The sequence below is a fragment of the Cyprinus carpio genome, chromosome A12 (genome assembly GCF_018340385.1).
Source record: "Cyprinus carpio isolate SPL01 chromosome A12, ASM1834038v1, whole genome shotgun sequence".
Lineage (NCBI taxonomy): Eukaryota > Metazoa > Chordata > Actinopteri > Cypriniformes > Cyprinidae > Cyprinus > Cyprinus carpio.
Window position 1 is genome coordinate 15,342,442 of NC_056583.1, and position 24,914 is coordinate 15,367,355.

A 24,914-nucleotide genomic window follows, 5' to 3' on the forward strand; every position below is an offset into this window, starting at 1 on the left:
TAAGGAGTTCAGGGTTACTGGAAAAAAAGAAGGGAGCTGGTTTGGAGACCCCTGGCATAAATATTGACAATGTGCCTATTAATATGAATTGACAATTTCTGTGTGTACCTTGAAGACTTGACTAGCAAAAAGCTGTTGCATTTCCACCATTAATGCTGAAGAAAAAAGATGCAGTTCAGTAAGACACTATGTCTGCTTTTGAAGAAATTGATAGCAAAATCTTAATAGTACAGCACCTTAAATTGTCAGCCTGCTGTCTTGAAACACTTCCCACATATTTTTTCATAAGGGTACTTAACTGTTTAGAAGCAGATCTCTTAGAAGTGGTGAACTCCTCACTTCTTTCTGGGACTTTTCCAAACTCCATGAAAACTGCAGTGGTTAAGCCCCTTCTGAAAAAGAGCAATCCTGATAACACCATATTGAGCAACTCAAATCTTCCCTTTATAGGCAAGATTATTGAAAAGGTAGTCTTTAATCAGCTGTACAAATCATTATAATAAATGATATTCGCTAAAATTCTGATTCTGGCAAAATATCAGTGCTGGTACTACTAGATCTCAGCTCTGCGTTTGACACTGTCGATCATAACATACCAATAGAGAGACTGGAAAACTGGGTTGGGCTTTCTGGGATGGTACTCAAATAGTTCAGGTCATACTTAGAAGGGAGAGGTTATTATGTGAGTATAGGAGTGCATAAGTCTAAGTGGGAGTTAATGTAGTGCGTTCACTCGAAGGGGTAGTTTATTTTGGCGCTCTTGTTTAGCCTTTATATGCTCCCACTAAGTCAAATAATGAGAAAGAACCAAATTGCCTAAAACAGCTATGCTGATGATACCCAGATTTACATAGCCTTATCGCCAAATGACTACAGCCCTATTGACTCCCTCTGCCAGTGCATTGATGAAATTAACAGTTGGATGTGACAACTTTCTTCAGTTAAAAAAGGAAAAAACTGAAGTCATTGCATTTGGAAACAAAGATGAAGTTCTCAAGGTTCTCCAAGGGTCTAACAACTAAAAATCAAGTCAGGAATCTTGGTATGATTCTGGAGACAGACCTTAGTTTTAGTAGTCATGTCAAAGCAGTAACTAAATCAGCATACTATCATCTAAAAAACACTGCAAGAATTAGATGTTTTGTTTCCAGTCAAGATTTGGAGAAACTTGTTCATGCCTTTATCACCAGCAGGGTGGACTATTGTAATGGTCTCCTTACCGGCCTTCCCAAGAAGACCATTAGACTGCTGCAGCTCATCCTTTTTCTATTCTTAACTGCTGTCAAGATTCTGACTAGAACCAGAAAATCTGAGCATATCACACCAGTCCTCAGGTCCTTACACTGGCTTTCAGTTACATTTAAGATTGATTTAAAAGTACTTTTACTCATTTATAAATCACTCAATGGTCTATGACTGAAATACATTGCAGATATGTCCACTGATTATAAACCTAACGAGTCAGTTAGAAATACCAAGGCTTCACACAAAACAAGGGGAGTCCGCTTTTAGTTATTATGCCGCCCGCAGTTAGAACTTAGCTTCCAGAAGAGATCAGATGTGCTAAAACATTAGTCACAATTAAATGCAGACTCAAAACTCATCTGTTTAGCTGTGCATTTATTGAATGAGCACTGTGCAATGTCCGAACTGATTGCACTATATTTTATGCATGATCTTTTTCTATTCTTAACTGTTTTAAATTCATTTTAAACCTTTTAAATATTTTTTTTTATATATAATTTTCAAAGTTTTTAAATTACTTGTTTTATTTTTGTGATTATTATTTTATTATTTTCTTTTCTTTTATGTAAAGCACTTTGGATTACCATTGTATATGAAATGTTCTATATAAATAAACTTGCCTTTTGTGCCAAGCTATGGGGTGAGTTATCACAATGGAACCTGCCACTAAATAGCTTAATATACTACTTGCTTAATATACTGCTTAAAGTACTTACATTATCCCAAATGTTTCAAAGAATGTTTAAATCCAGAAAAAATAAGCAATTTTAACTAGTGACACGGACCGTGTCCATAATGTCATTGTGTCGCCTGCCAATGGCGTCATACACCCTCGATTTCCGGTTTTGTTTTGTAGAAAACATGGAAACACCAAAGACACTTTAATATGTTGTGCGTTTTAATAGACCGGTGACAACCACACGGAGTAGCATAATAACAGAACTTTCAAATGTATCTAGTATGATAAAACAGATCCGCTTTACTCCAAATACTCACACGCAGAAGCGGTCGACTGTGGCATAATAAAAGCTCTTTCGAGCCGTGTGTCCCACTTGTTCAGTGACCTTGCTTCTCTTTGACGGCTTTCAGCCTCACTCTGCTTCATTTTATGTTAATAAATCATTAGCTTATCCATGAACATGATTTTGCCCGTGTCCCGTCGGATTGCATCAGCTGTGGGGATGAAGACCACAACTCCCATGATTCCACACTCAGTCACGGCATCATCAAACTACGCCTTTGTTTCTTTGTTTGTTTTGCATACCACCCTCCAGCGGCGAAAACGTACATATTGTGCCTTTAAATTGTATAAAATTTCTAAATGTATTATTGAAATTTTACTTTGAAAGACATAACTATTACTAATACCATTTTAATTGAATATAGTATTTTTAACTAGTCATCTGAAACCAACATCACTGCTACACTACTGAGATGTTGCCTTTGTGAAATGTAGCCCCAGTCTCCACAAATATGTACAGTGAAAATTAAAAAAATGTACAATTTTTTTATAAAAAAGCAACTTTAAATAACTCCATTTTATGATATGCATTTTGTCAATCATACACCGCTGTTCCTCCATATAAATTCAAGCTTCTGCCTCCTTTATTGTATCTTTATCTGTTACAGCATTTGTGGAGTCACCAGAGCCTTGCTGTTTGACATACTGCTGAAGGAGGGCGGAAAGGTGAGCTGGATGGTGACGTAGCATTGAGACAGTCCGTGAAGTCAACATGGTTAGACCACCAACTAGCTCACCCTGGATAGTGGTCATAGACGGGAGTTTGGAGTAACTGAGAATGCCTTGAAAAGAAAGCAATGTGTTCTCTATACAAGCACCTGAAAGAAAATGGTACAGAAAGCCTGTGAGACAATACCAACCTTTTTAGAAGATCTTTAAAAGAACAGGTCACCCAAAAATTTAATAAAAATGCTTGAATGCATGGGTTTTAAAAGTGCTTATTTTTCTCCCGATTCAAACGAGACGACTTTCACTTTTCAATGGAGAAAGCAATATTATGGATAGTGGACTATTTTAGCAGAAAGCAATGGTTTAAAGTTAAAAACACCCTAATTATGGATTTGTTTATTACAAACATGCAGCTTTTCATTTCAAAAGACATTAACTGGAGACATGTGGATTATTGTGATGTTTTTATCAACTGTTTGAGCCTTCATTCTGACGGCACCCATTCACCGCATAGGATCCATTGCTGATCAAGTGTTGTAATATTACATTTCTCCAAATCTGTTCCAATGAAGAAACAAATCATCTACATCTTACATGGCCTGAGGGTGAGTACATTTTCAGAAATGTTTCATTTTTGAGTGAACTATTCCTTTAAGAATACAAGTTCATGCATAGGACACTCACCTAACAGTACCATTTGAGGACTGTGCTTTAACGCCTGCAGCATCTCTTTAACTTTTGGCTCTTTACTAACAATTATCACAGTCTGGCCAACAAATAGAGGCAACATGTTACTGTAAATGCTGTTGCTGAGAAAGGACCTCGTCACCTACAAAGAAACAAACAAAATGTCACACAGCAGTAGCCTACATCTCAACAGTGGTAACCATTACTATAACTTGGTATTACCTGGTTTGGGAAGAACTTGACACTGATATTGTGTCTTTTCAGTTTGTGTTTCAGCACCATGAGGTCCTCTGCATTGATCGCATTGTTTTGAACCACAGTAATCATCTTACATTCCTTAAACAAGGTTTCTAAGTCTTTTCTCAACAAAACTGCCAGAGCACTTTCCTAAAAGGTAAGGGAGTAGATACATATATATATATATATATATATATATATATATATATATATATATATGTGTGTGTGTGTGTGTGTGTGTGTGTGTGTGTGTGTGTTAATGGAACACTTAGAATTACACACTTAAAACTATATATATTTTATAATATATATTATATAATACATATCATTTTATATTATAATTGTACTTGATATATATGTTAATGGGACACTTAAAATGACACACTTAAGAAGCTTAAGTATAGCAATGATCAACCTCTTCAGTCTGTCTGATTCGTGGAGCCAGAGCACCAGGAGGGGCTGCTGGTGTGGGGGGAATGTACTCTGTGACAGCCATCAGCTTCTGCTTGAGAAAGTGTACTGGCTTTCTGTGACGAGTGACAGCTTTGGATCCGTGACGAACACTCTGGCTTAATGGCAGCCATCCTGTAGGTTGACAATGATATGATAAATATTGGACAGAATAACATTAAGGCTAGAGTACATTAACATTCAAAGTACGATAAGAATGTAAAGGATGCAACAAATGGTTCACTAATCATGAGAACATCATATGTGGTGATTTAATCATGAAAATAAAAACAGGGGTTTGCCCAAAATCCAAAGTGGCAGCATGCATACATGGATTACAGAATACTTAATAAGAAGAGATGAAACCAATCAACATTAAGTCAACAATGTAGAGTTTAACATGCATTTCCAAGCACCTCAAATATGAGTCTCGTATTTTCTGGTAGATGATGATTATGCTGTACAATAACACAATATAGCTTCATAGTGACTTTCAGGTGCTCGTAATTTTACAATGGAGTCCATAGTTTAAATGTAAATGGAAGGTATGTGCTTGTTATTTATGTTCGCTTATAATATGCTTTGCTATAATATCAAACCAGAATCTGACCCGATTTTGGGAGAAGCCTGCTACACAAGGTCGCTGCCATCTTGGTGACGTGGGACAGTTTTGTTGTATCGTGCTTACAAAATAAAAGTCCGTGGTTATGTTAAAAATTAATTAATTAAACGTTTAAAGAAAAACAACCACCAAATGTTCTTTATTTATTTATTTATTTATTTATTTATTTTTAATTTTGAAAGTAAAAATGCAATGTTTAAATGGTCTCGTTTAAGTTAGGTAATTAAAAAAACGAATTAATTAATTATCGAATATAAAATTAATGATTAATTTATTTACGTATTCTATTTTCATAATTTTATTAATTCCAATATTAGAGGTTAGTTACGAAACCGACTGCGTTTTCATAACATTTTACGTAAGAGCACGAACGTGATGACGCAAGTTTGGAGTTGCAGGCATGAGACATCTATCGCGCTTCTGTGCGTCCAGGAACATCGGCAATATTGTGAAGTTTCTTGAGTCTAGTGTTACCTTGACAGTCCGCAGTACTCCGTCATTTACCTCGTTTTTCTGCAGGAAATTTACGGACAGCGGCACCAACATGGATCTGAGTAACATGAGAAAAAGCTATAAGAGCGATCAGGAGGTGGGACGCGCTTATATTGGGTTGTGAGGGTTTTTAGGTTAGGTGTATGCATGACCATGACCATGACCTGAGACCCTGTTCAAAAGACATATTAAGCAGAGTATTATATCATGATTTTTACATCAAGAAGCTAGATATGCAGAGTAGTAATTTTCTGTATTATTGTATAAAACCTTATCAATGTGATTCTGAAATATTGGGCATTTTATTTATAATCTGCAACTGATTTACAGTACGTGTTTATCAAATGCATTTAAAAAAAAAAAAATATTGCATGCATCAGTTGACCTTGAAAAGGACAGCCTCCGTCAATCACTTACTAATTAAGATGATATGAAAATAGTCAACACAATTATGAGAGAGCCTTTGACCATTAAAAATGTTTTTATGTCAGTTTTGCATGGGTTAGTGTTACAGTAATAGCAAATTTGGTAAATATCTCTTTAAAGATCTTATTGGCTAAATGCAGTAACAACACAGTAAAGGACACTTCTACAAGTACAGATATGAGGTTTTTAAATATACTTTCCCATCTATGTCACAGTAGTAAGCCGTGCAATTTTAAAAGAACGTAAGATAAATGTGTACATGTGCTATCCCTCATTTTCATCCTACAGTGTTTTGAGGAGGATCAGCTTACTTCTTTAGATCCAATTAAGCAATTCGGCAGCTGGTTTGATCAAGCCACTAAATGCCCTGAGGTGGGAGAAGCCAATGCAATGTGTCTTGCTACAGCGACCAAGTAAGATTGGATGTTGTGTGGTTCATCAATACCTGGAATTAAACAGAGCAACTTGAATATAGTGCATATACATACTTAATTTGCAAATTTGGACAAAATTTGCCCTTTTTGTCTCCTCTAAAGGGACGGTCGCCCCTCTGCACGCATGGTTCTTCTAAAAGGCTACAGCGAGGAGGGATTTCGCTTCTTTACCAACTATGAGAGTCGGAAAGGTGCAGAGTTGGTGAGTCTTTAAAACCAAATTTTGTTCAGTAAATGTTCATATGGGTTCACCTTTGCATCTTTGTCTTTCTCGCGTGTTTTATTTTATTTATTTTTTGTTTTTGCAATCATATAGGACTGCAATCCCCACGCCTGTCTTGTATTTTACTGGGAACCATTAAACAGACAGGTAAGTGTTGTGTGTGTGTGAGTTTTTTGGGGGTTTTTTAACTCAGAATCTTCTCCAGCTAATTCTTTGTATATCAGATCATAAAATATTTTCCTTTGGTTTTGGTTTTAATCTTTTCCATATTTCAAAGTTTAAATGACAAAAAATGTAACACATTTTGTATGTGGTTTTCGACCCCATTGTATTTCTTTGTTTTGTATCCTAACAGATTCGCATTGAGGGCACTGTAGAGAGAATCCCGTATGAGATTTCACGTGATTATTTCCACTCAAGACCCAAGAGCAGTCAGATCGGTGCTGTTGTTAGCAGGCAGAGCACAGTAATACTGAGCCGACAAGTGAGTAGCACTAGCACCACCATCCAGGGTTATTATTATTAATTAAAACTGTGAAAAATATATGTTAATTGAATAATATATATATATATATATATATATATATATATATATATATATATATATATATATATATATATATATAAATATATATATAAACTAATTTAAAATTAGATTCAATAAATTATGTTGTCTTGGCAACTAACTGAAATTAGTTTAAACTAGTGGTCAACTGATATATATCGCCAAGGCCGATATATCGGCCGATATTTGGCATTTTGGGATTATTGGCTGATTTCAAATATCGGCATCGGCCGGCCGATGTGTTCAAGGCGGGACTTTTATTTTTTTACGGTGCTGATGTGAACAAAGGAGTTTATGTAACATGATTTTATATTATTAGTAATAGGCAAACATTATAATACTTTCTCGTTTGCCGTCAGCTTTAAGCAAATACGCATTTATATCATTTAAACTAATCTTTGAATGACTAATTAACATTTAATATCACAAACCTTGCAAACTTAGTTGAATCCAGCTGTGAGAGCTTTTGAAGTGTGCATTTTTATCCAACATGATTCTGTGTTCTCTGTGTGACGGTCGGTCCGTGTGAATTGAATGCTTTAAACTTTAAACTCGTGATTTCAAATTATGCTGCACTTTATGCATTTGCCCACTGTCATATTCATGTCTTTTTCCCTGTGTGCTGTATGTAAAATGACTGTTACCCTGGCTTTATTTGAAAAATATGATTCCTAATGCACACAAACTTCCCAAAATACCCTGTTGGTTACAGTGTTAACTTCCTTTTTAATTATATTTTTATTAAATATGTATTTATTTGTGAAAAATACTTTGTAATCTAAAGTATGTTTATTTTTTAATCCATTGTCAAATGATAAAAAATTTCTTAAATATTAATTATAACTTTTTTTTTTTTTTTTATATCGGTTATCGGCCCCCTGCTTTCCAAGATATCGGCATCGGCTGTCAAAAAAGCAATATCGGTCGACCACTAGTTTAAACACTAAAGTCACTAACTGTAAATAAATGAATAAATATAAAACTAATCAAAACACCTAAAAAAAAAAATTATAATTGACACATAACGCAATGACTAAAAATTGAACTATTATTAAAATAAGAACTGAAAATATAAAAATAAAAGCTAACTCAAACTATTCATAAAAGCTTTAATAGTATATGAATAATATGCCATTAACACAGCCACCACCTGCTTCAGCATTCAACTAAACATTCAGAATGATAATTTACACTGTCCACACCAAGGACGATAACTAAAGATAACGATAAAGATATAGTTCTAAAAATCATACTCAATATTAAAGAATAGCAGAGTCCACACTGCAGCTATAACGATAAAGGCACAGAGAAACAATATCGTTGGAATCACTTTCAGAACTGATTTTTTCCATCTGTTGAACGATAAAAACACTGATGGCCAATCAGAATCAATCATGAATTTAAAGCGACAGAGGAGCTTGCGCTTAGAACAGACAGTCCGCCGGTGTGGACGCTATTATAGTTATCTTTATAGTTATCATTCTTGGTGTGAACAGGCCTTTAGTCCTAATTATTTTCCTGGTTTGGGGCACCTGGACACCTGTTTTATTGAAAAATTGTTGTGTGTACCCCTTAAAGTACCTGAGAGACAAGAATGCAGAGCTTGAGGAAAAGTATAAAGACACAAATGTACCAATGCCAGATTACTGGTGAGTAATGTTTATTAATATTAAATCCCAGTCTGTGTTTTTATTTAGACTGTTATATTTTAGTTTTATTTATTTTAATAGATATATATTTTTTCTGCAGGGGTGGATACATTGTAAAACCCCACCTGATTGAGTTCTGGCAGGGTCAGACTAATAGATTACATGACCGAATAGTCTTTTTGCGGCCAAAAGATGGAGAGACTGAGCTGGGGGATATGCAGCATCAAGCTGAGGGAGGCTGGATATACCAACGCTTATCCCCCTAATAGAGAGCGTGCTGTGAAATCAGCATCACCGTCTGTGACATCAATTCATCATCATTACTTGGCAGCAACTGTCACTAATAATGCCACCAAGGCATTAACTGACTAGTGAAGACTTATCACTCCATATTCATCCTGCATTCATATTGTCTTAACCAAAACAAGAAGAGAGATTTTATTTGGAGATAACTGTATACATGATTTTATGAATATAAATTATGTTGCATTACAAATGGTGCAGCATTTGTAAGCTTTCAAAACTGACCTCAATACATTCTTAATCTATTACTTATAGGTGCAAAGTCTGTTGAGTGCCTAATGTTTATTAATAATTAAAAAAGCCTTAATTGTAGTTTCAGAGAACATAGACTTTGGACTTCTGTCACAACAATAGCATGTTGTTCTGTTTGATGTTTTGCACATATTTAAATGTGTTCTTGAAACAGCAAATATTCAGCAAGGCAGATGTGAAATATTTTGAATAGTTTGCTGTTGTAAATGTGCAAAACGTAATGTCGACTTAAAATAATTGTCTATTTGACTGTAACTCTGCAATGAATAAGTGAATTTCTGTATGTGTAAAACATAGTAAACTTTTTTTTTTGCCAGTAGATGGCAGTAGCATCTAAATAACTTGTGTTCTTTGCTTTTTGTACTTCACAATTTAACACATCTAAGCAATGCAATAAAAATCTTTATTTTGCATATTTTAACAATAACCCTTAAAGACTTCAGTAAACAATTGACAAGTACAGATTAAACAATGCAAATTACAGCTGTAGAGGTAGTTGGAGAACTTATCTCTAACGTGCTGTGACTTTGACTCTCCATGCCCTAATTTAAACCCTTTTTATGGTAAATGATAAAATCAGAGATAAAGTCCTACGCACAACTGAGCTGTCCAACTACAAAAAAAAAAAAAAACACATAAAAAAACATCAAGTGCTTATCAAAAGGGCACATACAATTGCAAATCTGTGCAACAGTCTGTCTCCCACGGGTTTGAAATGAGTTATTACACAATAATGTAGATATTTATGACCACTCTCCACATGAAATTTAAAAATGCACCGATTTTGTGATTTATAAATGAGAGTTGGAAGAGTTAAGGTTTCTGTGCCTTTCTTGTCATGTTTTTCCCACAGTGACAATAATGCATTTTATGAGCATGACAATATTGTGTTTATGATTAACAGGAAACATTCACTTCTTAATCATCATCTCAGGGTTGCATTTCAATTAAAGTACTGCTGCTAAAAAGAATAATTTTCTGTTCCAGTATCTTTGCTGTATCAGTCATAACTCCGATCAACATAGCCTTTCAAAGAATAATGAGTATAAATGAGTCTGTGCATCTAACGGTGTGCTTTGTCTGGGTGTTATTTTTCCACATGGCTCTTGTCAGTCCGAGCAGGTTCGGGGAAAAGGCTTGGGTTTTCCGCTAGAGTCGCACGAATCTTTTTCTTCTCCTTAAACCGCCCAGAATTGGAGACTTTAACGTGGCGGCCCTTGGTGTTAGATTTATCCACTATTTTTTCCAGTCTGGCATCTAAATTGCTGTCTGCATCATCGTTGCCCAGGTCTTTGTTTGCATTGTTGGTGCTGAAATCGGGTGGTATTTCATACTGGACCTTCGACTCTGACTTCTTTTTCCTCAGGAAGGTGAGCTTCCACCAAGCAGGGTCGGCCATGACTGGTGTGAAAAGAAAACAGCAAAGTAGACCTGTAACACGAATGCAGATTTGTTAGGTAGCTAGAGATGAAAGATACTGAATAATGTTTCAAAATATAGAAGCTGCTTAATTCTCTGTCCACAGCATAAGACTCATTTATCACCAACACACACATGGTTTTTGCCCTAGGACGTGCTTTTATGGCCACAAAAACATTAGAACATTAACATAAAGGCTTATTTGCATACTTTAGCACATTCTAAGCATCAAGACTAGTCCTCTGTGAGATCATATGCGTGTCTTCTCATCCAATGATTAGATTAGAATAACAAGGGGACATCTGACTCTCCTGCTCAGCTGTTTAATTAATGAACAGCACCACTGGATCCCCTGACACTCTCCTGAGATCTGAGATGCACCAAAATAACAGTGCATGAACCAAGACACTTGAACATCACCTTGTTGGATATCTTTGTATTTCGTCCCACTCAGATAGAGTATCATTTGTTATGTAATATTGGACAGTGTATAGCTATTGTACACATCACAAAGCATGTACAAAGATTTACCCATGTGATAGCAATGAAAATACTGGAGACTCACACACCTGAATACTGGTAATAATAATGTGTCTGGTTTCACACTAGGGTGTGTCATATGGTCCCTTAGCAACATTGTCATAGTCATCATTAAATGGAATGTATCAATGAACATGTGATTGTTCGTGCAGCGAATGCAGCAGGTTTTATAGCACTGGTGTGCGATAAGATTTTGAGTATCAGATCCGAAGTGATCTTTAGAAGGCTCTAGTAAACACACCCTTCACTTGGCGGTTGCCACCCAACATACTTTAAACTTTCTGGTAGAATATTGCTCTGATATAGAGGGTTCATGTAAGAAACAAGGCAGTGTCGCCACGTGTGCAGTATATACTTTTTATGGCAAACGTGACAAAGCTTCTTTCTGACTTGCGGGTGCATTTCCTTTTCAGAAAGATGTAGATCTAGTGGTCAGGCCAAAAATATTACATGAGTTTAAAAAAAAAAAGCATTTTGTGAATCAATGGCCATCAATAAAAAAAAAAAAATGTAAATCAGCAAAAAACAATCTAAATATTTATTTATTTATTTAATATATGTTATGTAAGTGTAAATATTTCTTGCAAAACTACATCATTTTGAAAGAATTGTATTTAAAAGAATCTTTCTAGCATATGTTGCTCATAAGGGGTTGTAAGGCAATATTCTTTGCAAAACTTATTTTTTCATATTGTTTGTTGTGTGTTTTGTTATATGCAAAAATGATTTGTCATTTGAAATTTTTTTTGTGTAAAATGCAATTTGTATTGTTTGTTTAGAAAAAAAATATTTAAAATATATATTTTTGGCCTTAAAAAAATTCAGTTATTTAAATTGAAAGTATGTTTTTACAAAGTAAAACAACATTCTTACTATTTTCACAACTTTCTTATTATTTTTTTTCTCACAAAGTATAAATAAGCCTCATACAGTAAAAATATTACTGCATGTTAGAGAGATGGCCCAAGAAGTTCTTCATATTTGGGGTAATTGGTATAAAATAAAAAAAATAAAAAGTCTGAAAACCCTGCCATAAAGGCTCAGAGACAAAAACAACAACAGCCTTAATGCAACCCATAAAACATTTTCATGTAATGCATGGCACAATGTTTGCCAAATACAAAATAAGGGGGTATTTTCAACACAAGGGAATACAGCCACTTTAAGGGGTAACAGAGACTGTGCTGGATTTGTCACTGATCTTCTGAAATTACATAATGACAGGATTCGGTCACTTTTAGAAGCAGCTAATACTCTTTCACCTTAATTGCACTTAGTTTATTGTGGCCAAGTAGACTGTAGATATTTGTAGAGGAGATCTTATTGTTCTCTGAAAATGACTGTAAGGTTTAATCCTAGGAGAGTCTTTCCTCAGCTAGGGTGGTGTGAAGGTTCATTTAATGGTTTTATTGTTCTTGCCTATTGATTTTGGCTTGATTATTTCAAATTATGAGCAACACCCTGCATACTAAAATGTGCCAGGCTGGATGTGCATTACAGAATTTCAGACCTGCTAGAAAGAAAATAATTAATAAATAAGGTATTAAAAAAATGAAAGTGCATGATGAAAATGACAACAACAAAAAAAACATAGGAAATATACAAATTAATGTAAAAAGTAACAATATTTATTTTTATTTCTAAAATACTTTTACTATATATATATGTGCACACACACACACACACACACACACACACACACACACACACACATATGTGTGTGTGTGTGTGTGTGTGTCCACATATATATATAAAAAAAATTTGCAGCAGATTCTTGAAAGTCACGTGACCTTCTACAGGTCTCTCTGATACTAGGGAGTATATCCTTAGAGCTAGATAATAAGTTACTTTGTTTTCCTCCTTGTGTGACTGAGCAGCAGTAAAGAACCTCAGAGATCACAGGGAGAGTACACTGTGTCTAAACCAAGGAAATCGCTAACCAAGTTCAAAGCCTTCCCGGTAATACAAATGTTTGAGGAGAAGAGAGGTTAACTCAAGGGCAGCCAGGCCCTGCCGTATTCAGAGCAGTCATGGAGGGTGTCAAGTTTGCCTGGACATCATACTGCTGCCGTCTGTGTGCTGAATGTTACTTCTCTCTCATCTGGGCATATAACATGGCATGTTAAGCTTCCCATGTAGCCTACAGCCTCCCAGAAGAGGCCTTCACTAGATTATTTGTTCGTAACAGGCTCTGCATGGAGAATTCATGAACACAAGTTCTGTACTGTTTGTACAGTTCATTGTTCATTGTGAAATGGTTAGGAACAATGTTATTATTTTATTATCATTAAGATAGTATAGTTTTTACAAAATGTTTTGAATTAGTATTTATTTTTATATTTTCCGTTTTCATTTAAATTTCAGTTAGTAACTTTTAGTAATTTTGTTGTGTGTTTTTGTCATTTTTCTTAGTAACTGTTTTTAAAAATATGGCTATATAGTTTGTTTTTTTTTAATCAGTTTTATTTCAGTTTTAGTTATTTTAGTATGTCTAGTTACTAAATTAAAGTGGGAAACACTGCCTTTGCAACCAACTAAAATAAAATCAGTTTTTCTATATTTAAAGACTTTCAAAGACTTATATTATATTAATATTTTGTTTTATTTAATTTTATTTTATGTATTTTTTATCTCATTTTTAATTTTATTTTGTTAAGTTCAATTTGTTTTATTAATTTAATTTAAGATTTTTAAAAAAAATCATGCATTCTTAAATAAATCGGCCAAATTAAGAATGTGAACTCTAACGTTCTTGTATATGCAAAAGGAAAAAAGTATCTTGAAGAAATACTTGAAGAACAAATGCAGTTCACAAACAAAATGAACTTCAAAACACAAAAAGGAGCATTTGATCAGTTCTCACCTGAAAAGATGTGTTCACTACTTTCAAAAGTGCTCTTTGGTTCAGAAGAACAGGTGTCCAGAAGTTATTAAACCATTGTGGCGTTGACAGCCTTGCCCCCTGTGTGATCACTCACTAGCTTCACTTTACCGCTCAAGTTCAGTCTGCTGAGAGCTGCTAATATCTTCTCACCTTTTTGCTTCCCCTTCTCTTAATTAACCTCCACACTATACTGAATGTCTGCTATGAGTGCTGCAGGTGCTCTCTTTCCCCCTTGCTCTCTCTCGGTCCCTCCCTTACTCTCTCTCTTTATCAGTCTTGTTTTATCTCCCTCTCCTGCTCAGGCAGCAACATATACAGCCTCACACAAGCACACAGTTTCAGTACAAGTTGAACATTAGGTCCAGCCCAATGCAACATGAGTAAAAGTTACAGCCATGTGATCGAAAGAGGGAGGGCAATCTAAGTGAACGACCTCATGGGAGCGTGAAGTTGGTTTAACATTTGCATGGTCAACCAAAAAGGTATACTCACCTTCCCAAATCAAGACAGATATATATATATATATATATATATATATATATATATATATATATATATATATATATATATATATATATATATATATATATATATATATATATATATATATGAAATCTCTCTCTCTCTCTTTCAAATTTTTATAGACTGTCCACTTTACAAATAAATGACAGTCTATAAGGCTTTTTGCCCTGGTTTATTTGTATTCTATATGTTTTTTTGTACTGCAAATGCAAAGGTCGGTGGGTGTTTTTCACACATTGTTTGCATTCTTGAATATGGTTTTTAAATATAATAGATTTTTTAGAATTTAGGGGCTTTTCATAACAACAGAAGGATGCTTGCCACATGAGCATGTTCACAATTTCACCTCTGATGTTTGTCCACCAGACAGATGATGCTCACATTTGCATAATGTGGGGAAATCACAGACGAATACTGGATCCCCAGCTGAGATAGGAGCAAGTTTGAATGTCATTCAAAAAATATGAAAATAAAGCACTGCCTATATGTTCCCTTTAACTGTTACAGCCATCGTGATTCACAAGACCATAAAAGAGCTTAACCGGTTTAGGATTAAAATTCTGATTTCTGCTCTCAGCAAGGTGCTGAAATGGTCTTTGGAGTGATTAAAACAGCTCTGTTTGGAGTACAATGTACATAAGTTTCTTTTCAAAAGCCTCTCCTGTGTAAGTTGGTTATTAAGTATAAGGTTACTGGAGTTGCCCAAGATATCCAAACTTTAAGAAGCAGAGCTACAATCCTATCTTTGATGTTAACATTGCATAATGTCACACAGGCCTTTATTTCAAACTTCAAAACTATTTCTGCTTTCTTTCTTTGCTGATTTTGTTAATCTGCTTTGTCAAAAAAAGAAGAAGAATTACTTCGATATTTCTGTCAACTGTACGACAGGAGGAGCCTCTTGTTGGAAACACCTGAGACACCTGCAGTCATTTACAGCTAAAGTCCCTTTAGCGGACACGTTAGATAAGCTGTGCTGTGAACCGGCAAACAAAAAAACCTATAAAACCACCTTGTTCAAATAAGAATGAGGAAAGAGCAGGATATTTACTATAAATTTATGTCCACATAAAGTGTATGTTGAAATACTTTATGAATTATGCAAGCAGTACAATAGAAAGGAAGCACAAATGCAATGAATGGTGCAAGAAAAGGTGAAATTACTATTCGCCACCTCAGAATACTAAGGTTCTATCCACATTCTGAGAGATTTTTGAGATATTGAGCGTCAAAGTTTTTGCATTCCATATTCTTTATTGATAGAACCTTTTTGTTTTCTAAATAAGAAGTCTGAAAAAATGTACACAAAAACATCACATGATGTAAATAAGTTTTCACAGAATAAGAATATGTGAATAACTTAATTTTGACAAAAATGTCAGCTAGAACCATAATTCTATGGGGACGAATTTAATGTTGTTATTGCCAGGTCTGCTTATGAGTATGAATAAAAAAGTACAGTATTGTAATACGTCACACTTTTTTGTTCAGTGATGTCCATATAAAGGAAATCACGCCATCTAGTGGACAGACCGCTTCTGCTGTTTGTCACGCAGTTAAAAGAAAATTTATATTTGATGTAGTGACACCAAAGATATTAGTTTAACTTTTGTACCTTAATGTATCTTTTTTTACATAAATTACCATAATAAGACAAATAAATACAATTTATCAACAACAACAAAAAAAATCATAATTATTTTTAGATTTATTGCCGTTTCATTGAAAGAACTTTTCTGAGGAATTTAGTAACGTGTTCGAATTTACAGTTTTTTGAATGATATAAATAACTTTTTAATACCAGATTCGTCATTATGGAAATAATGTGATAAAATGCAAAGTATAAAGAGATAAAGTACACGTAATAAATATTTATTATTTATTAATAAATAAATATCTATTACAAGGATAATAATTATAATAAATTAGTTAATAATTGACATTTGACATGTCCACAACTCTTTTTTTTTTTTTCAATTTACAGTGAATTCCAGAAATGTTTGGGTTCACGGAACATGACTGTACATAGAACATAGAAACATAGAAAAATCAGAGTAATTGCTACAAGCGATTTGTAGTGACTTTTATTTTGACGTTACAAAACGGTTCTTCCATTCGTGTAGTTGTAAATTTTTGGTTCTATGGGGACAGGGGGGACATGTCCCCCCCACTTTTCAAAATCCCGTTCGTGTCCCCCCCACTTTCAAATTAGTTTGTTATTATTTTTTTAACCGCGCGCCGTCATCGTCACGGAGGAGCAGGGCCGAGCAGAACAGACATCCTGCCTGTCTGTGTCGATGCGCGCGTCCGCGTACAGGCAGGGACGTCTCGTGCACACTCTAAATAGTGTAAGCGCACTGAAAGTTCTACTGAGCAGCCGGTTTCAGGGTATATTAGCTCAGGTCAGGGTAATCAAAATGTCTGTCTACTTATTTTTTACAGTCTATGGTATTGTGTTCAAAAGACCCGGTACTTCAGTACCAAGTCGGTACTAAAAAAATGAAAATGTCACGGTACCAGGTTTCTTTAAGTACAGGTGGTACCGAGTACCCGGTCAACTCGGTTCTTGACGCATACAGAGCTATGATCTCAGTGAAGCAGAAAACGCGGACGAAATCTCAAAATCCAGTCATGAAAATGAAACTTCCATTTTAATATGGACAGTCACGGAATTTGTCAAAGTTAGCATTAATTAATCAAATCAAATCTCCATATGGACCAGTATCTGTAAATGTTAAGCCACAAAAATTGGTTGAAATATGAATCGTGCATGTTCTGCGCGTCTCTGTGTGAATGAATGAATGTCAGAGACGTGCGGGTTTGTTTACTACAGACTGAAGCGCGTGACGCTTGCAGTAATTTCAGCATCTGCGTCTCAATGAGGACATAAATACATAAACAACATTACCAAAACTGTTCTGAGTCACTTCACAAGCATTTTACCGTTTCATTTGAGTAAAACCAGTGTCAATTTGAAGGTATTCACGGCAACCCAGGGTTTCCCACACACTGATTTATTACGATATCAAAAATGACCGCCACAAATAGATTTTTCAAAAGGCTTTGACTTCATTGAATAAACATGAGCACTGGACGTTTCAAAATCAAAAAACCGATGCGGGTGTTTTTAATATCACTGTATTTCAGAAGGAAACCGACTGTATTTAGAACATTTTCGATTTCATTTCATTTTGCATGTAATGCTTGATAAAGCAGCGTTTGTGAGCTCAGCGCTGCTTTGCAGCTGTTACCGGAGAATCCTCTATCTCTCCCGCTCTTAAAGCGCCTCCTGCTGGCAGAAAATTAATTTGCATATATATGTATATATTTGGGGCGGGGGAGTGTAAGGCTGTGGGAAACACTGCAACCCGTCAAAATAAATGTTCATTTTTACATAAAGGCATTGTGCTAGAAATATTACTATTATTTAGTAGAATGTATGTGATACTGCTACTACTGTTGAAAAAGTTAATAAAACTTTTTAAAGAAATAAATCACACAATATTTCTTCCATGTTTTAATTTTAATAGCAAATCCCCTTTATTTAACAAAAAATAAAATATGTTTAAATTTCATTAATTAAAAGACAAATTAAATTTGGGTGAAACTTGTTTACTGTTTTCCATAATTATATTACTTGTAGAAAAACTTTAAACACAATTGTAAATAAGTTTAAAGTATGGCATTGGTTTTATTTTTAGTGATAAAAAGTTTTTGTTTTGTTTTTTAATTAGCATATTTTTGTGTTTTGCTTTGGTACCGAAATTGGTACCGAGAACCGTGGATTTTCACTGGTATCGGTACCGAATACTGAAATTTTGGTACCGTGACAACACTAGTCTATGGTCTACAACTGTTGATGAGCTAACGTTAACATACACTGTTGCTAGGTTACTTCAGACCGTTAGCTAGCTAACCTAAACATTTAATGTTGCCTAGAACATTCTGTGTCCACTTTAAACAGCAGCGTTTTCTGTCAGCAATGTATGACAAGCAGACTCTGGCTGCTGTTATAGGCTACTCAACTCATTATACTCAGATGCAGAAATAAAATAAGTCTTAATAATAAATGTTTTTCTAAACTTGAGCTATTGTTGTTCACTTACAATATTTGTTTATTTAAAATGGAAGTTAATTTGTAAAAATTGATTTACTTGTTCAAAGAAAAGGCTTAATGTCGAGCTAGCCTGAGTTAGCCTATATTTTATATAGTGTTATGGTTATGTGGTGAGCCTGAGTATAGTTTTACACATCAGCCCAGTCTAGTCTGTAAAGTTATTGATACGCAGTCGGGGTTTTTTTTTACACATTAATCTGAAAATGAATGTGGCATACCCAGTTTTTAAAATGTACATCCAGAGACTCTTTTCTGGCTATGTGGACTCAATATGATCATAACTCAGTTGTTTTCGTATCAGAGCACAGATGAGGTGGAGCTGCTTCAGAACAGAGAGGGTGAGATAGGGAAAAAAGCAGCAGCAGCACAGCGTTACAGGTAGGTTATGTGCTGTATGAAAGGACAGGTGATTTTGATTTGTTGGTGATAAAAGGGAAGAAGTGTTCATGATAAATAGTGAATACAGTTTTTGAATATTATCAAATTAAATGTTCTTCTTGTAGGAGCCAAATTGCGTGTTGTTATTTGTTTAGAATATTTTTTTAACATGGTCACATCATCAAATGGGTGTGGTTTCATATTATTTACCTGCTCACTTGTGTGGTGGGAGAGAAACAGAATCAGGCCCTGATATTTTTCTGTTGACTGTTATAATATAGTTTCAGTTGTGATGAACTTTTGTTTATTTTTTTTTATGCCATGCTTTCATATCAGAGAACAGATGAGGTGAAGCTGCTTAAAGACAGGGAGGGTGAGACAGGGAGAAGTAGCTCAGAGTTGCAGGTATGTGCTGTGTAAAGGGTCAGGTAATTAATTTTAATTATGTCATGTCAGAAACAGGCTAGCACATTTTCATATTTCATAGGTGAGACAGGGAACAGGCGCAAGCGAAGAAGTGCAGGTAGGCAGGCAGGATGCTGAACCCAACCATGCTAACCCAAAGCTCATTGCAGTGCAAGCAGAATTTATCATTATAAACAACTTAATTATTTCCTGGATCACCATAGTCCCTAACTGTATGTAAATGGAGGAAATGGGATTCAAATCGAAAACATTTTTCCCCATTTTGTGTCCCCCCCCACTTCTCAAACCAAAGTTACACCCTTGCGTGTAGTTCATTGGTCTTTCAGTAGGCGGCCCGGAGGTGACCCAGCAGTGTGTTTTTTTAATCTACGTGCCTGGACGGCCGCCATCTTGGAACGGTCAACTTGACGTCATTCACCATTCTGTAGGTTCTCACAGAGGCGTTGAGCCGTTCATTGCAGGATTGTTGCATGCCATTTTTCAAATATTCAGTGATTACTATGGTGGTTGACGTCAAGTTGACCATTACAGTATGGCGGACGGCTTACGTATAGCGACCCATAGAAACAGATGATAATGAGGCATCTATATATCTATGAGTGGAACTGTAAACTTCATCAAAGACTACATCTACAATAGAGAACTATATATAGATCAGTGGCTACATCTTATCGGCTAGATGTAAGAGCATAGAGCGGCTTTAGTAATTATTTTAGCAAAATAACATAATATCATAATATCATAAGACCATAATGTGCAAAACATTGCCGTGAGTGTTATATAATGTGTATAATTTGCCTTTGCTATTAAAAACCATGCTGGTAATAAATAAAATAGAAAAAATATTTTAAAGTGTAATAGTATTTTTATTTTTACTGTATTTTTAATCAAATAAATGCAGCATTGGTGAGCATAATTACTTATTTTAAAAGCATTAAAAAATGCACCTACCCCAAGCCTCAAAGTAGTGATTTTTAATTATAATTTTGAGTTTCAGTGTTTGATAATCAAAAAATATCACCAAGAGCTAATTATTTTAATGTGAGATCTGCAAATTGGTAAAATGATAGAATTACAGACAGACACACGTAATCATATTTCAAACATATTTCTATTTCTTCTGTAAATACACATTATATTCAGTGTGCATAATGCGCAACCCCAAATTCTTCTGGGTCTGGGTATGGTGCTGATTATTTTTACTTTTGCAGGTCCTGAATGTATTGCCAGAGGTGAAGATGCTCTCTCTCTTCTAGAAAACTCACACCAGTTCGCTGATGAGCTGAAGGAGGTAAAACAACTCATTGTTAGGTGTATTAGACAGAATGTTTAGTCCTTACCCAAACCGAACAGACGTGCGTGACCTGTTAAACGAACTCGCTTCAGTACAAATGCAGCACCTCTTCATAATCCAGGCATCACCATGGTAACCACACACTCGAAACTTTCACATGCCAAAATGCATTTCATATCTGTCATATATCAGCATATCTGAAAGGAATAGTTAACCCCCCCAAAAAAAATTTGCTTAAGATTGACTTACCCACAGGCCATTCAAGATGTAGATGAATTTCCTCATTGGAACACATATGGAGAAATTTAGCATTACATCACTTGCTCACCAGTGGATCCTTTGCAGTGAATAGGTGCCGTCAGATTGAAAGTTCAAACAGCTGATAAACACTTCACAAAAATCCGCATGACCCCAGTCCATCAATTATTTTTAATTACATCAATCCCATCAATTAAGTCTTATGAAGGAAAAGTTGTGTTTGTAAAAAACAAAACCATCATTTGGATGATTTTAAATACAACCTGTTGTGTCTGGCTAAAATATGAGTCTTGTATCCATTATATTGCTTTCTCCAGTGAAAAAGTCATCTCATCTGAATCAGGAGAGAAATATGCACAGATCAAGCACCATTTGATTGTAAACAAATATGTGTGTAAATTTTGATGTGGGAGGACAACAGAGTATGGCCTTTTTCACTGGAGGAAGCATGGACTCGTATTTTGGTGAGAAGCAATGATTTAAAGTTAAAATACCTTAAGGCTGGATTTTTTCCCTCACAAATATGCAGCTTTTTGCTTCACAAGACATTACATGATGGACTGGAGTCATGTGAATTACTGTGATGTTTTTATCAGCTGTTTGAACTCTCATTCTGACAGCACCTAATCACTGAGGATCCATTGGTGAGCAAATGATGTAATGCTACATTTCCCTAAATCTGTTTTGATGAATTAATCTTAATCTTGTACATCATTCTTAAATGAACTATTCCTTGAAGCCATTAGTCACATTTAGAAATTAAAAAATTAAACGGTTATCTATAGTTTCATGTTGATGTAGCTGAAACCTTGTAGTCAGATAATAATAAATCTGGTGTTCTGTGTATGTTTATGTCTCAGCTACGTGGAGCGTGTTTCAGAATTACTGCAGCAGAAACTCAAGCAGGCTGATATCTCGTTGTTGAAGCGTGGCACACTGGCTGAAAAAGGACAGGAGGCTCTGGAAGAACAGAGCCCCGCATTGATCTCCTGGCTGCTCGCACCAAGGAGCTCCAGAATCTGGTACAGTTACCTGTTTTAATGATGTGTTTGCGGATTTGTTTCAGTACAGGTTTATCATAATACATTTGTCCTATTACAGCAGCATATGATACTTCCTCTTTTATTTACTTTCCTTTCTCTGCAAAAGTGAAAATGGCACCTCAACAAATCTTCAGATCTCTGTTCACACTCTTACCCACTATGCAAAAGGAGCAGATGCTTGACAGTGTTAAATATAAAAGGAAATGAGGTTAATAGAGCAAAACAAAGTTAAACTAATGTGGTTAAATGTCATGGTGGACATAACATTTATTGAAAACTAAATCCTGAGTTGGCTGAGAATATGAAAAAAGCTTCCTCTTTATCTATCCGTCTCTCTCACACAAACAGATTGAAGCTGACATCTCAAAAAGATACAACAACCGGCCTGTCAACATCATGGAGTGACCAAGAAGAGTATGTACATGCTGCACAGATGTATAATTTTATAAATATTTTTTCCCATTAAAATTGGGAGGGTAATTGTTTTGTGGTGATTCCTTTTTATGGTGGAATAAAACTGTTGCAATCACAGCGCTTTGAATATTCAAAGAAGGCTGTAAATAACTTGCGTTTACACAGCTGGCCTCATTAGTCTGAAGTGCTGAATTCAATAAATGAACCATCTTAAGAGGCCAACATTTAAATATACAATTGCTAACCCTAGTTTTTGTAAAGAAAAACGTGGCACCTTCCATGGATAGGCTATCAAACCTCTAAAAGAACTCAAATATCCTACTAAATTAATGCAGTATAACAGGGTTGCATGCAAATGTGGAGCACAGTTATGTATTAGATTTTAGGTAATTTAAATTGAATTTAAAATTTTTTTTACCACAATAAATGAATGTTATGTCAACAGATCATGAAGATTTTAGTTGAAATGGAATATAAGGTCAAACCTCTCTAAAAACACAATTTTTAGGGGCTATACAAACAGTTGATGCATTTTACTCTTATGTTTGGTGTTATTTTAAACTCAATTCTGTTCAAATGTTTGGGGTCATTAAGATTTTTAAGAAAGTAAAACTTTTTTTCATTTCAGCAAGGACACATTAAACTGATTAAAAGTAACAGTAAAAACTTTACATTGTTAACAAAAATGTATCTATTCGTCAAAAAATCCTGAAAAAAAGTAACATGGTTTCCACAAAAGTATTAAGCAGCACAACTGTTTTAAACATTGATAATAAGAAATGTGCGACCCCAAATCAGCATATTATAAAGATTTCTGAAGGATCATCTGACACTTAAGACTGGAGTAATGGCTGCTGAAAATTCAGCACTGCCTCGCATGAATAAATTAATTTATTCAGAAAAGTCATTTTAAATAATAATAAGTTATTGTTTTTACTATATTTCGGATAAAATAAATGCAGGCTTGATAAGATATTTCTTTAAAAACATTTAAACAATCTAACCAACTCCAAACTTTTGAACATTAGAGAACATACCTATGTTTTCCTTGTATAATCCACCTAAAGATGAATCCCATTAATGTATTCTTAAGGTAAACATATTAAAGGGGTCATCAGATGCCCATTTTCCACAAGTTGATATGATTCTTTAGGGTCTCAATGAAAAGTCTGTAACATATTTTGGTTAAAATTTCTCAATGGTAGCATAAAACAACACTGTTTTTACCGTTAAAAACAACTCTGTTTACAGCATGTTGTTTTATTGCATTCCGCTTTAAATGCTAATGAGCTATGCTGACCCCGCTCCTCTCTTGTGAGCCGCTCTCTGAGAGATGGTAAACTTTAGCCGCATTCATCGCAAAACTCGCTGACTAGCACATTATTAGGAAAGGCGATTTGCAAAGATTCATTAAAAAAACCTTAAACTCACTTTTGGAGGTGAAGCTGCATCATGAATGATTCGCGTGAACATTGACACATTTAGGGAGATCGGGGCCGCATTCCCTTCAGAAACAAATGTAATCCACTGCATCTTCAGTGACTCAGATGTCGGGAGTAAATGAAGACTGCTATGTTCATTATTATATCCAACAACAGAACACCTCGATCGCTTAGGAGTCATTCTTGTCTACATCTGCTTCTGTGATGAAACAATGGCGGACTGATGACAGCTCACTCAGGGCGGGTCTAAGGTAAGACGCCAGTCCAGTCTGTGCTGAAACGCTACTGTCAATCAAACAATCGTGGGAGGGGCCTATCTGTGTGACGTCTCACACACACACACACAAAGCTGAGGTCGCATCAATTTGAGAAAGGAAATGATTTAACGAGATTAAAAAAAAAACACTGGGTGGATCTTTATCATTATAGGGTGGTTGTATACACACACTGCCAACACACATTTCAGTTCAAAGTGCATGTTGCATCCGATGACCCCCCTAAAATATAATTACATTAACAGCATGTGATTGTCATAAGAACTATGTCTCAACTCATCTAGAAGACTCTAGCATACATCTCCCCTGATGTTTTATCACAGTGTTGTCTCTGTTTTGACCTGGGCAACAGGTTTAATCACATGGCAGAAACACATTAAGCTCACAAGATTGAGGATCTAATGGACATCATCTTTGCACACCACCTACATCTAAGGCAAGGAACAGTGAAGCATTACAGCTCAATTTCAGACCCAAATTTTAAACCACACTGGTACTGCAAACTTTGTATCGTCGCTCATGATGACAATTAACCAAGATATTATCTGTAGCCCATTCACACATTGGTTTGCAAAATGCACACGCATCCTTTCTTTTGTCTGTCTCTGCCTATCCCCCCACTGTCTC

At 35.3% G+C, this 24,914-nt stretch overlaps 3 protein-coding genes across 4 annotated transcripts; 1 reads left to right on the top strand and 2 right to left on the bottom strand.

Annotated features, from left to right (window-relative positions):
* Positions 1-2,828: 2,828 nt before the first annotated feature.
* Positions 2,829-5,030, bottom strand: LOC109099612 (39S ribosomal protein L10, mitochondrial-like). 2 transcript variants are annotated; one of them, XM_019113122.2, is made up of 5 exons: positions 4,920-5,030; positions 4,275-4,444; positions 3,845-4,009; positions 3,620-3,764; positions 2,829-3,084 (listed from the first exon to the last, which is right to left on the bottom strand). In XM_019113122.2, the coding sequence occupies exons 1-5, from the start codon at positions 4,957-4,959 to the stop codon at positions 2,834-2,836; spliced, it is 771 nt and encodes a 256-aa protein (XP_018968667.2). In that variant the 5' UTR covers positions 4,960-5,030; the 3' UTR covers positions 2,829-2,833. The 2 variants fall into 2 exon arrangements, with proteins under 2 accessions (XP_018968667.2, XP_018968668.2); XM_019113123.2 differs by lacking the exon at positions 4,920-5,030 and adding an exon at positions 4,726-4,896.
* A 280-nt stretch (positions 5,031-5,310) lies between these two features.
* LOC109099254 (pyridoxine-5'-phosphate oxidase) lies at positions 5,311-9,927 on the top strand. The gene is made up of 7 exons (XM_042767786.1): positions 5,311-5,520; positions 6,138-6,262; positions 6,386-6,485; positions 6,600-6,653; positions 6,862-6,990; positions 8,650-8,720; positions 8,821-9,927. The coding sequence occupies exons 1-7, from the start codon at positions 5,332-5,334 to the stop codon at positions 8,984-8,986; spliced, it is 834 nt and encodes a 277-aa protein (XP_042623720.1). The 5' UTR covers positions 5,311-5,331; the 3' UTR covers positions 8,987-9,927.
* Positions 9,928-9,949: 22 nt separating this feature from the next.
* LOC109099613 (proline-rich protein 15-like protein B) lies at positions 9,950-14,465 on the bottom strand. The gene is made up of 2 exons (XM_019113125.2): positions 14,098-14,465; positions 9,950-10,706 (listed from the first exon to the last, which is right to left on the bottom strand). The coding sequence occupies exon 2, from the start codon at positions 10,672-10,674 to the stop codon at positions 10,363-10,365; it is 312 nt and encodes a 103-aa protein (XP_018968670.1). The 5' UTR covers positions 10,675-10,706; positions 14,098-14,465; the 3' UTR covers positions 9,950-10,362.
* Between the last annotated feature and the right edge of the window lie 10,449 nt (positions 14,466-24,914).

Coding starts and splice junctions, on each gene's coding strand:
- LOC109099612 (XM_019113122.2), bottom strand. CDS start 4,959: ATGGCAGCGACCTTGTGTAGCAGGCTTCTCCCAAAATCGG. Junction 4,445..4,919: donor CAGGCTTCTCCCAAAATCGG/GTCAGATTCTGG, acceptor GTCAACCTACAG/GATGGCTGCCATTAAGCCAG. Junction 3,765..3,844: donor TCAAGTTCTTCCCAAACCAG/GTAATACCAAGT, acceptor GTTTCTTTGTAG/GTGACGAGGTCCTTTCTCAG.
- LOC109099254 (XM_042767786.1), top strand. CDS start 5,332: ATGAGACATCTATCGCGCTTCTGTGCGTCCAGGAACATCGGCAATATT. Junction 6,263..6,385: donor TGTCTTGCTACAGCGACCAA/GTAAGATTGGAT, acceptor TCTCCTCTAAAG/GGACGGTCGCCCCTCTGCAC. Junction 6,486..6,599: donor GTCGGAAAGGTGCAGAGTTG/GTGAGTCTTTAA, acceptor GCAATCATATAG/GACTGCAATCCCCACGCCTG.
- LOC109099613 (XM_019113125.2), bottom strand. CDS start 10,674: ATGGCCGACCCTGCTTGGTGGAAGCTCACCTTCCTGAGGAAAAAGAAG.